The following is a 14,152-nucleotide window of genomic DNA, read 5'->3' on the forward strand; positions in this document are numbered from 1 at the left end:
CTCTAGTGTATGACATTGATATGCTTTAGCTTTGAATATCAAAAGTACCTTTTCTGTGGAAATTACATAGCTTTGTGAGATCCTTTTTATGACCTTGCTAAGGAATGGCTAATCCTACAAGGGTGAAGCAGCTGGCACTAAAATAACATTTTGAGACTCAAATACTTATGGAAAAATAAATTACCTGTCAGACCAGTAGATGTAAGCCCCAAAGACTGCGACTGAAAACATATCCACATTGCTCCCTGACAGCACAATCTCTCGATTCCCTCCACTCTCAAGGTCAATTCTTTCTATCTTGTCTATGCGAGCATCACACCAGTACAATTTATTTTCCTAAAGATCAATTACAAAGTAAAGTTTACCAAGCTATATTTGTCCAAATGTTTCATTAAAAAAAAACACAAAACCAAACAGTGAAGGACATGTTAATATAAAACAATCCAAGCTAATGTACTTTGAATATTGAAGAGGGGAAAAAGTAACAACAGACCTCATAATCAATGGAGACACCATTTGGCCATGCTATCCCCATGCTCACAAGGATAACCTTCTCAGAACCATCTAATCTTGCTTTGCCAATGCAGGGATTCTGACCCCATTCAGTCCAGAACAGGTAGCTGGAATTAAATTATAAATTTACAATGATATAAAAAGATTTATTTAAATCAATGAAATTCAGATCAAATAAATGAACAAAGTCATTCAAAAAATAAACTACATGCAAAATTACAACAGTTGTTGGCAACAACAATTTGATGTGTTGCTACTAACTTATTACTTTTGGATTTTTGAATTTATCATATACTTTTGCACATTTATTTTTATTTTTTCTGAAGTAAATAAATCACACAAAAATACAAGATCATGATGTCTAAAATTAAAGAGATTTGATTTCATAATTTTTGTTGCAATAATTCAGAACTTGGGGGAAAAATAAGACAAATCTTTTGAACTTAGTTCTTACAGTGGAGTCTTTTTAGTCAAATGTATTATTTTCATATTTCATATTTCATGTTAATGAAAACATTGTTTCAAACTATTTTATTTGTCCTAAAACCAGGCTTAACCTGGTTTATGGCTAAGCAGAGTCATGTAAGGATGCTCTAAAATTCCTCATATAAAAATGCTCAAGATGCACTAGACACATTCGCAGAGGAGCTTAAGAGGAAGTTAAGATGAATCTTTCATGCATAGAAGGCAATCATTGCTAAAATACTTTTATAATCTCAAAAAAAGAAGATTAAAAAGTAAAGCCATCCCATGTACTTGGACCCTTCAGGATCAAAACAGTTTCTGGAACATCATTCTGTTATGTACTTCTTTACTAATATATAATAATTGAGGGGGAGAGAACCCCAACATTATTTCTTAACACTGACAATAAGGAAACTTATTATGTTGGAGCTTTACTTGGCCACAAAAGGTTATGTTTGAAGATATAACAACTGTTTATACCTCAAAAATAACAACTGGAGGAAAGTTTGTTCCATTGGATTGAATTGAACAAAACTATAAGTACTGACAAAGAAGTCCTTAATAGTGTTGTGGAAGTCAAAAAAGTCATATAGGTTTCTCTATAACACGCTTTTTTTATGTTTTTGATTGCAAGATCTTTGTGAGACACATTTCTAAGTATATTATTTCCTTAATTATGATACTAGTCAAACCTTCTACAGTCTTTTGTTGAATCCTTAGGACTGCTTCGCTTATTTACAGAAATGGGAGAGAAGCATTGAATGGTCATGTTCTTATCTGGTCACTGTATTCCTTAAACTAGGTCGTGTCACTTTCATTGGAAATTTTGATTTTAGAAAGTTCCCTTTTATCATTCAAATGAATTGTACAAGCCCTTGGGAATTAATCAATTGAAAAACAATCAATGTGAGTTAATATGTCCATAAAGCATATAATTTAAAGAAAATTAATACTTTTTTATTCCAGAAGCTACTTATCAATTTTCACCATATCATACATCTGGAAACTAGTCATTGGAAAATATTGAATAATGACTCTATACAATGATAACAGGTTTGTTACAATTCATTACATCACATGGATTGCTAGTAGTAATTATTTTTGCCAAGAGGCCTACATTTACTTTAGGTGAGTTTTAGACATTAAAAATCTAAGCTGAATAATTATACCTCATTACAAAGAAGCAAAATGGTAAGAATAATCTAGACTATTAAGGATGCAGTAAAGTGAGTTACTGGAGGAAATTAGTCAATAAGAATTTCCAAATATTTCACTACTCAAGTTCAGCCACAAGAATCAGTTCAATAGAATTATTATTATTTAAAGATTATCCTTTAAAAACTTGCCTTAACAGTCTTCACCCATAATTTCCTAAATATTTTTGAGAAAAACAAAACTATTAAATGCTACTCTGGTTGGTCCTCTTTATTAATTTTTACCACTTGTAAAGATTTTTCTGAGAACTATAAAGCTAGATCATATCACCCAAGGGACAAAGTTGGGTTGATATGGCATCGCTATGTTGATGACATTCTTTTCATGATGAAAGTATCCACATTGTCCCAGGGCAAATATAGGAGCAAAGCATGAAATGTGGATTAGAGACATATATAAGAACTTAATTAGTTTCCTTAATTATCTTTCTTCACATATATTTTCTCTTTTATTCCTTGTCCTATAATCTCCTTTACTCTATTCTATAATAGGAAGAGATATCCCTTTTCCTAATGAAAACCAGTACCTTTGTAAATATCCTTGATATATACCTTTTCCATTTTTTTCAGGCATGTTACCTCAAATATCTTTTTCTCTCTAATCTTCAATCTTTTCTTTTTTTCTTTCCATCCGCACTTCTTTTACAACAAAATATAGCCAGTTCTTCCTACCTCAAGTCTCTTCCAGTCATTGATTATAGTTCTCAAGTAAGTAAAAGGAAAAAGATTCCATGCATATTAAAGTACTTATAATAATATTTTTTTTGTAGTAGGCAAAAAAAAAGAAAATGAGAAACAGTTGGTGACCATTAATGTTATGAATGTAATATAATATTATTTTTTTTTAGAAATGACAAATATTAGGGGACAGTTAGGTGGCAGAGTGGATAAAGCACCAGCCCTAGAGTCAGAAGGACCTCAGTTAAAATCCAGTCTCAGACACTATAATTACCTAGTTGTGTGACCTTGGGCAAGTCCCTTAACCCCACTGCCTTAAATAAATAAAAAAATTAAAAAAAATAAAGGACAAATATTAAGAATGCAGAAAATCTTGGAAAGACCTATATGAGAAATCTACACTATAGCAATACAAGTAAAAATGTTGCATGAAAGTTCAGGAGAGACTAGAATTGAATATCATCTACATAAGAATCATTGATAATTGAACATAGTGGCAATTGATTGCTGATTAAAAGTGAAATAGACAGAACCTTTGTCCTCCTTAACCTAATAAAACAAAACACACTGAAAATACCTCTGTAATATAGAGGAAAATAACATTGTAAAACATTAGAACTCTATTCAGTGCAGTGACCAATTTTGACTTTAGGGGAACTGACTGTGAAACTTGTCTCTCTTTTCAGCAAAAAAGAGCTGGTGCTATAAGAAGTATGTTTTCAGAGATGCTTAATGCATTGGCTTGCTTTGATGAACTATACTTCTTTGTTGACCCTCTTCTATGCTGTTATATGACATAATAATAGAAATGAAGAATATTACAATATTACAATAAGAAATGTGACTTTATTGGTATTAGAGCTAACAAGGGAAGAAAGAAAATTCCTCTACTTATATAGGTTGTCATTTTCTCTGCATTTGGTTGTTTCAGATAATTGTGTAGACCACATCAGCAAAATGGAAGGGAGAAACAGCTATTATTATTTGCTGATAACAAGATGATATACTTTGAATACCTCAGAGATTCAGTTAAGAAACTAATCAAGATGGCAAACAAGATAAATCATATCCTCCCAATCATCAGCAATTCTATATAATGAAAAATGAACTATATAAAGTACAAAATACCACATAGCCCAAAATTTCTATATAGTACAAATATAACCAAAATAATATAAGAGAAGTTTCACTCAAAATATCAAAATAAAATAAATATGAGTTGTTCTTTTAACAAACATACATATGCACACATATACAAGATTTATAGAAATTTAAGTACAAAAAACTATATACAGAAGTATAGGGACATATAATGGGAAAGATATATTGCCTACTTGTATCTGGGCCATGCCAATAAAAATTGCAATCTTATTTAAATTAATTCATATATTTAGTGCAAGGGCAATCAAATTGCATAGGTGATTCTGTAATTGGACAAAAGAAACACTAATTTATTTGGAAGAACAAAATTCTTTAACTAGTAAGGAAGAAAATGAGAAAAGATATGAAGAAGAGGGAATAGCTCTATCAGACCTCATATAGTAGCCATTAATCCTTAAAAGTATTTGATATGAATTAAAATAAAAAATATAACAATATTAAGGGATATGCATAAGGTTAAAGGGAAAAAACAAAATTCCTATTTGCAGATGACATAGTATTCTTATAAATACCTCAGAGATTCAGTTAAAAAGTTAATGATTAAGATGGTTAGGAACTTCATCAAGATAGTAGATGAGCTAAATCTCCCCAAATCATTGCATTTCTATACTGTATTAACAGGTATTAAGAAGGAAAAAAAAGAAAATTTGTAAACTTGAAATGAACAGGTCATCAGAATTTTAAAGTTACATATTTTTTTTAAAATCATGATAAGATAGCTTTTACAACTACAGCCAGAAGGACAGATTATTGAAACAGAGAAAATGATAAAATATAAAATATAGAGAATAATATAGAGTTGGGAAAATATCACATAAACTATCATCAACAAAGATTTTATATTCAAAATATATATGGAGTTGATACTGATAAACAATATGAAGATATCCTTAAAAATTAAATGCGTTTCGTTTATTCCAGCTACATCCCTCCAAGGAATTATAGTTGAAATTATATAAAAATGTGTTTTTCTTTGAGATTTTTCTTTTAGATAATTTGCAAATATTTTCTTTTTCTGGATTTGTTTTGAACATCCCTGTTATAACAGCTCTTAAGAGCGTATTCCATTTTTTCAGTTGTTTGTTATTCATTCTCATTTGTAGGCACAAATCCCCTTCTCATTGTTGGAGAAGTTATAAAGTAATCCAATTGTTCTAATTTCAATTTGGGATTATTCAAAAAAGTTACTAAATTTCTAATAATCTTGGACCCAGCTATCCTACATGAACATATATCCCAAGGGTGTAAAAGACAAAAAACAAATGTGCGACATATCTTAAAATTTACAAAATATTCATATTAGCATTCTTTGTATAAAAACATCAAACAAAAAATTCTGGAGAGAGAATGAAAAATAGTTTTATATATAAATTTAATGGAATGTTGATATGCAACCAAAAATGATTACTAGGGGTTCAAGAAATATGAGATTGATATAATTTAATTCAGGGCAAAATAAATGTAACAAAGAAAACAATGTGCACATTTATAATTAATGAAACTTACTAAGGCAAGGCTAACTTTAAGTGATTGCAAAACCAATGAAGGTACTAGAGAACAGATAATGATATTTATCTGTTCTTCCACCTCAAAGATATGAGGTTGAATTATTTAGCTATGAGCATTTTATTGGGTCTTTTTGCATAATTTTTCATATCTTTGACCCACCAGAGGATTTGATCTTTGAAAGGAAAGGCAAAATAATTATAATGCAAAGAGAAAAAGACATTAAGCTCTTTAAAAACTGTTATAAGATAGGGTTCAATTAGGAGAATCATTGAAAAGTGACAACAATGTCAAAAATGAGAGTAAAGCAAATATTTTCAGATACTTGAAAACCTTTCTAGAGTGTAATATTTTAACAGTGCTTAAGAAATCAGAATTATCTCTATATCATGATTAGATATCAGAATCAGACTTTAGGGAGGACTAATCCACTTATTATGTTACATTGTGTATTATATCTGTCTATGCCGGTATTTTATACATTCATTGGAGGTGGTATTACATACCGAATAGAATTTTTGACGTTGAATCTGGAAGACAAAGGTCTGAATCATGTCTAAAAACCATAGCTGTATGACCAAGTAATTAATTCAGTCTATCTCTACCTGTTTTTTCAACTATGATATTTATTTATTTTTTTATTTATTTAAGACAATGGGGCTAAGTGAATTGCCCAAGGTCACACAGCTAGGCAATTATTAAGTGTTTGAGGTCAAATTTGAACTCAGGTCCTTCTGATTCTAGAGCCAGTTCTCTATCAACTATGCCACTTAGCTGTCCCTGAGATGCACTATTTTCACAAATCAAAAATGTTGCTGTAATGATCAGAGGAGATGATATATTTAAATGTTTTACAAATTCTGCTATTAGTATTGATATTATTATTATTACATGAGGGGCAACATGGCTTAATGGAAAGAGCCAGCCTTTAAAAAAAAGAAAAAGTGGGTTAAAATCCCACTTTAGATACAAACCTTCCTAATCTTGGATAAACCATGCCCTCGGGGTCCTAGGACCTCTCTAAGACTATCAGTTTTAGAGAGGATTCTGATTTGCATTTACATGGAGTTATCTCACCTACACTAATCAAATCACAGTTCTCCTAGGACTATACTTGGACTATCTCTATTTTCATGACTACATTGTAAATTCCTTGAGGGCAGAAACTATATTTTATCTCAATTTTTTATCTCCCCAGGACTTATCACAGAGTTCTATACATAATAGGTACCTAAAAATTTGGAGTTGCATTGTACTGTGAGTTAAGCTGATAAGTAGAAATGCAATTATACCACATTACTCACATAAAGAACTGATGAAAAAGATTATGTTACCAAAGGGGTATTCCCTCTCTCAGTGACCACATGTCTCACTGTTTGTGTAAACCTAAAATTCCTCTAGTTTTTATATTAAAGTCACCTTTTTGGAGTTAGATCTATGACTGTAACGGACAGTTATGTTGAAGCTTTTATCTTTTGTCTCTTTTTTACCAAATCAAAAAAAGAACAGGAATGGATTAGGTCAAATGAGTAGGGTCTAGAATAATGATATGCTGCATTGAAAAATATTAATTACATTTATTAGCCTACATTAGCAAATATATTCAAAGACAATGAAATAATTTCTTTCTATCCTAATGTATGAATCAATTATCTTTACCAATCTGAGACACCCTGTTACTCTTCTAGAAGAAAAAGAAACTGTTTTGGAGAGCACTCTTTATTTATTTATTTATTTTTGGCAAGGCAATAGGGTTATTTGTCCAAGGTCTCACTGTTAGGTAATTATTAAATATCTCAGTCTGGATTTGAACTGAGATCCTCCTGACTCCAGGGTTCTATTCACTGCACCATCCAGTTACCCTTGAGAATATTCTTTTAATTAATAATTTTTTTGCATGAACTAACTACATCTGTGCCCAAGGTGGTATATATATGTTTTGAGAAAGCAAATATTATCATCTTATTTTGTCCAAATAAAGGTCCATGTATAATTATTCTAATTAATTGTTATGAATTATCATGGGAGACTACTGTAATGAAAGTTTTATGCAAAACAGATGCTTTCTCTTCATGTTCATGGGTTGGTGCTTAATAAGGCATCAGGCAAACAAAAACCATCACTTTGCTAAATTGATAAAACAAAAAAGTCAAAATATTTTGATTGTTCAATGATTTGTATTAAGTCATTTTTCATGTAAATAAGACTTATCATTACATTTAATCTTTCCTTTGTGGTATACATGAATTACATTTTGTATTCATGAACAAAAGAAAGTAAATACTGAAATAATAATAAATGATATTTCTATTGCACTCATCTCTTATAAAGTACTTTAAATACATTATCTCTGGCCCTCAAAAAAATTCTGTGAACTAATATCATACTAAGAATTGATCTGTTAGAGACAGGATAAAGGAGAGAGTTTTAAAGGTGTTTTATATATATGTATATGTATGTATGTATATATGTATATGTATTCTATATCCTCAGTTACTGAAAAATAAGCATTTTTTATTTTCAGGAAGAAGGGAGAAAGTTAAAGAGATCAAATTACTCCTTTAAACTGTGAGCAGGCACTTAGGAAAACCTAAGCAAAATTAAAATGTTAGGGACCACTAGAAAAACATAGGCAATGACAATGAATTTGGACTTTCTGGGTCTGGAGAAAAGAAATGGTATTATGCTATAAGGTTGGGAGTCAAGTAAATCACACTAAAGATTTTGACACATGGATCACCAAAAGAGAATAGTAAAAACATTACTATCTCTTTTTAGCCAATGAGGAAATTTAGGCACAAGATTCTCACATAGCATGCGTAAGGTTAAATAATACCACTTCATATGCAGCAGAGATAAAACTGGAATCGAATTTTTTTGACTACAAAGTCATCATTTTTTATGTTAGAGCCTTTATTTCATTAATTGAAACACACACATTTACATATTGCATGTGTCTTTATAAAAACACAAACATAAATATATATCAAGCATACGCTCACTTTGCTATGGTTTCTAATTTGGGGGAATTTTGTCTATACACTTATTATCATCTTGCCTTCCTAAACTTTTAGGATTATTTTTCTTAGCTATGCATGAAGCTGTCATATCAATGTTGCTAGTGTTCTACAATAAAAAAATGAAAATAGTTAATTGGAAGTATGAAAATAAAAACAAAAATAAAGTCACCTGACAGAATCATGGAAGTTAGAAATGTTTATGCTGGAATGACTTTAATACTAGTATAATTTTTTTCCTATAAATTGTTTTTTATATGTGGGAGCTAATTGCAGACTAAATTCAAGTAAAAAGAGGAATCAATTGAGTAGGGAAGTAAATCAATACTGCATTTTAGTCTGTAACATTAATGTTATAGAACTTTGTGTAATAATTCTGTTAATCACTCAGATTGATGCACATTTGCAAGTTTTGTAAAAACAGAAAATAAAGTAAAGCAATTGGAAGAAAATTCAGTCAACATTTTACTGCCTAGACAAGTACTTAAAAGCAAGAAAATTTTTAAAAATCTTGCAAAAGTTTAGAAAGACTATTTCTTTTAGTTTCTGTGAATACCTGAATCATCAGATCCATAAAATTATAACTCACAATTTTGACACCAATTTAAAAAAAATAACCATGACTTTGCCAACTTCTATAATCCTTTATTTTTTCTTTCCTTTGAGAAACTCCTAGGAAAAAGTTTTCTGCATTCTTTCTCTTAATTTTTTTAACCTACTCCAAAATAACTTGAACTCTTGCTCTCAAATTCACCAAATGTTACTGGAATTGAGCTTACCAAGGTTACTAGTTATATTAATTATTAAATCCAATGGTCTTTTCTCAGTCCTTATCCTAACTAATCTATGATTATAATATCAAAACTCTATTCTAGGATGCCCAGTCTCTAAGAGTGTACAGCCTATCTCATTATGTCCCTTTGTTTCATGGTCCTTTATTGCCTCAATACCATGACTTGCATTATGATCATTTCTCATTTTTCATCTCCATCATGTGATGTTCTATTGATGATGATTCCACAGCACCATAGGCTTAGTTCCATTCTCATAGTCAAGGAATATGACTTCCATAAATTATGTGATACCTTTAAGACCTGCTGCTTTCTTCCTTCATCTTTGATCTATTCCTTAGAGTTGTCTTTAATCTAAATATTATCTAAAACACTAAAAATAATGATTATTTGCATAACTATTATTTTCCTAAATAAATAAGAATGTCATTAGCAGTACAAGGGCAAACCTGAAGTTTTAGCATATTGATTGAGTTAATCTTTGTTCATTTTCAATTTTCAAACTTTCCATAAAAAATGCTAGAATCAATGAAAATACAAATATGTGATACACTTAAAATGAAAAGCAACTTAAATCAGTGTGAGAAATAGTTCATTTGGATCCCTACTCTGATTTGAATCAGCATTAATAAATTTGATATTTTACATAAATCATAGATAGATAGGTTCTTATAGTGGGCATCAAACTTCAATCAAACTGCTTGTTTATCAAGTTTACTTGAACACTCAGAAGAATTCTGACAAAGAATCTCCATTCTGTTTTGCTGAAATTCCATGTCCAAACAGTATGAGTGGGATTCTTTGGTAAGTTACCTAACTTATTTTTGTACTTCCAGATCATTCTTTATTGTCCAATATGAGTAGGTTACCATCTAATGACCACCTACTACTTCACTCAACCTGTGACCCCCTTGCTGATAAAGCATTTTTGACTCTCAAAAGCAAGGCCTATCAACAATGAAATTTTGTATTTTACTAGGCCTCTTTTGCATATTTGGATATTGAATCCTATAAAAATAATGACTTAGAAGAAGGAGTATCTTAGATCATAAGAAAGAGCTGAGGTCCACTTCATTAGAGGGGATCATGGACCCCTTAATAAAATGTCATTGCTTCAGAACTCTACCTCACTGGCTTTTATTGTAGGTTGAGCAATTATAATCCCCATATCTGATTGTGATTAGTTTTTTTCCTATTTATGATTACTAGGTTCCCACTATTTTTACAGCTCTCTTTGGATGTTATTGAAAAGCAAAGAGTCTAGGTCCAAGTCATTGTAAATGAAGCTAATTCTGCCAGTATTGCTAGTGAGACTTTTTTTTTTTTTTGATGACATGGCTCTCTGCTCCTTATGGAAAGCACAAAAGATACATGAAAGCAGACAATTTGCTTTCTGCAGAGTAGAACTGGAAAGGATAGAGCTTCCCATCATCCCCCCAAAGAGGCTAGTACCATAGGTAAAAGAATTGGAATAAGCCTGAATAGTAACAGATGGGACACCTGAAATTGGAGGCACATTCAAAGAGAGAAAATTCACCATTATTTCACTCAAATGCCTTATCTTATAATAAAGTTTGCCATAAGCAAAAACTCTGACAGATCCTTCAGATCTGGAACAAATTCAAGTGTAAGCTTAGGAAGCAAAGATTGCATCTCTGTTTAAATCAGTCAACAAATATAGCATAGTAAATAGAGCGAATGCAGAATTTAATAAATTCAAATCCAACTTCTGGATTGAAAGTCTTAATTATAGGGGCGGCTAGGTGGCACAGTGGATAAAGCACTGGCCCTGGAGTCAGGAGTACCTGGGTTCAAATCAGTCTCAGACACTTAATAATTACCTAGCCATGTGGCCTTTGGCAAGCCACTTAACCCATTTGCCTTACAAAAACCTAAAAAAAAAAAAGAAATGGAAAGGACAGAGTTCAAGTTCCTCCATTGGGGAAGATTTGGGGCAGCTAGGTGGCACAGTGGATAAAGCACTGGCCCTGGAGTCAGGAGTACCTGGGTTCAAATCCAGTCTCAGACACTTAATAATTACCTAGCTGTGTGGCCTTGGGCAAGCCACTTAACCCCATTTGCCTTGCAAAAAAAAACCTAAAAAAAAGAAAGTCTTAGTTGTGTGACTCTGAGCAAGTCATTTACCTCTATCAGCCTCAGTTTCTTCATCTATAAAATAGGGATAATAATAACACCTACCTCATATGGTTCTTGTGTAGAAGAAATGAGAATTTGTGTATATGGGTAGGAAGTGATTTGAATGATTTAAGGGATTATAAAATGTTCCCTAGCTTTAATATCTATTATCACATCTATTATTATAAATGCTAAAAGTTATTAGAACTATCATAATTATTAGATTGAATTCTAAAGATAGAAAGAATGAAATAAATCCATCCTTGGCCTCATAAAGCAGATAGATAAAAGAGAGGGGGAGGGTAGGAGAGAGAGAGAGAGAGAGAGAGAGAGAGAGAGAGAGAGAGAGAAACGAGAACAAGAATTAAAGATATGTATGTGTATATAATTTTCTTTTGGAAACTATAAGTGATGATAGTTATCTCCACATATAATATGCATATGTACTATCATTTATACATATATATTAAAGAATATGAGAATGCTGTTTATTTCTTTGGTTTAAAGAAGAAAATCTGCTTTGGTTAAATGAATTTGCACATTAATCAAATCATACATCTTGGAATTGTTGCTATAATCTATTAATAGCATATTTACAAAAATGACTACCTTCCTTTGTCATCTATTATTAAAATTCATATGAAGACTCCTACTGCTACTTAAAGGTCCCTTTTTCCAGGATAAGACCATAGCAACTTCTGGGTGAGTTTGTACATCTGACTGTATGTCTGATTGATGTATGCATATACAGTTCTGCATATACAGGCAATTTTTAATTATAGTCATCACTCCCTAAAAAAAAGTAAAACTCCAAGTAGTGATGCCTGGCCCATAATCCTGAAAGTACTTCTTAAGAAGTTGTTCATGAGTTAGTCAGTAATATATTAAAGGAGATAGTAAGAAATGATCATCATCTGCTGAGAAACTGAATCTGGAGGAAAAAGAGTCACGATTCAGATATTACCAAAAATGTGACACCTGTTTACTGTAATAATTTCAATGAAAAAACTAATGGAGAAATAATGACAGACCGCTGTGAAGGAGCTCACCTAATATCATCAATCCCTGCCCTTCTTTTTCAGGACATAATTTCCTTGTACTATATCTATTTTTATTTTCAGTTTGAGAAATATCCAAACTAGAATTATGTTTTTATCATTATTTATAGACGAAAAGGGAAGAAAAAGGTGAAGGTTTTATTATCTTGAGCATACTGACACATAATTACAAGTCTGCTTTACTCATTAAATTTAAGAAGGTATGGTTGGAGAAAGGGAATAATAAAGAGAAAGAAAAATGAGAGAAAGAAAAGATAAAAAATAGAGAGAAAGGAGTGGCAGAAGTAGACCCAGAAAGCAAGTAAAAAGTCATCTAATTTATCTTTAACTCAATCCATAAAGATGGGCATTTTGTAATTTTTTTTTAGTATCTTTACAAAAATAAATTCTTTAACCCAACTTGAAACAAAGCAAGCAGCAATTTTTCCAAAGCTCAAGTCATCTTAGTCAGCTCCTTGCACATTAAGTTTTCTGTATATTATTTAGTCATCCCTGGGGTAATTCAGGACAGTTGTTTAGCTTATTATGATACATTGAACAATTTATGATTAATTATCCTACCTGTTCCCTCCACTGATGTAGATTGCACCTCTTCCATACCTTTCATCTTGTGAAATTCTTGTGTCATTTTTTTCCCTATGAGTACTTCACAGAAAGTCAGCTCGATTTGCCAGAGGCCTTCCTTTTGTTCATTTACCATTTTCTGTTACCAGTGTACCACTTGGGTTTTAAAGTGCATTGCCTTTGTTATCTCCTTTGATTCTCATTATATGATAAGCCTGACTCCTTTTCCAGTATATATATATATACATATATATATATATATATATATATATATATATATATATATATATGTCTTGTTTTGAGATTTAATTCTTCTAAGATCTTAATAATCCAAAGATTTACAATTATACAGCAACCATTGAAAAATAGAGTATAATAGAGATGAGTAGTGAGCAGTTTGGGTTCAATAAAAGCAGTGCCCATTTTCCCCCTCTGCTTTCCAGCATTTGTAGCACTGGTCCAAAGTTGATTAATGTTTGTGATCATTAAGTGGGTTGCCTGTCTACTTGCATGCCATAATCTATAAAAATACTTCTTTTTTTCATTCAAAAGATGGCTAAGCACCCAAGTAATTCTTAATAGTTGATTAAGTCATCTTTTTGCCTTCATTTCCAAAAATAAAGTGATGTTTGATTTTTATTTACAATTCTAATTTATAATTTCTGATCATTTTTATCATTCTGAATTCTTTCTTCCTCGTGTTTCTTTTCAAACTGTAGAGCTTCAAAGAAGACACACAACTCTAACAGGATGGATTACATCAGAACGTTAATCTACTTGCTTTTCTATCCCTATCAAACCTGAACTGATGTTACATAATAGTTAACACTGTAGAGGTGAAAATAATTGAGCACTTAGTGTCTGATTTGAGTTTCAATCAACCTGTGCTCCATTATAAAATTGTACAATGCTTTTCATTGGTATTGGTGTAGCTGTCACTTTATTGAACTTCCGAGTAAAAGCTGTCAAGGACCAACCTACAAAATGAAGTTTTTTAGATAAGCATTAAAAAAAAAACCAGACTATTAATTTTCTAGTCTTTTTACCTT

General features: G+C 31.3%; 1 protein-coding gene across 4 annotated transcripts in view; it reads right to left on the reverse strand.

Annotated features, from left to right (window-relative positions):
• LRP1B (LDL receptor related protein 1B) overlaps positions 1-14,152 on the reverse strand; it is a 2,479,914-nt gene that overhangs the window by 593,674 nt on the left and 1,872,088 nt on the right. For all 4 annotated transcript variants that reach the window (XM_074215080.1, XM_074215079.1, XM_074215078.1 and 1 more), the window contains exons 38-39: positions 494-620; positions 185-336 (exon numbers count right to left, since the gene is read on the reverse strand). In XM_074215080.1, coding sequence (XP_074071181.1) covers positions 185-336; positions 494-620 — 279 coding nt within the window. The remainder of the gene's footprint in view (positions 1-184; positions 337-493; positions 621-14,152) is intronic.

Source organism: Macrotis lagotis, chromosome 1 (assembly GCF_037893015.1).
Source record: "Macrotis lagotis isolate mMagLag1 chromosome 1, bilby.v1.9.chrom.fasta, whole genome shotgun sequence".
Taxonomy (NCBI): domain Eukaryota; kingdom Metazoa; phylum Chordata; class Mammalia; order Peramelemorphia; family Peramelidae; genus Macrotis; species Macrotis lagotis.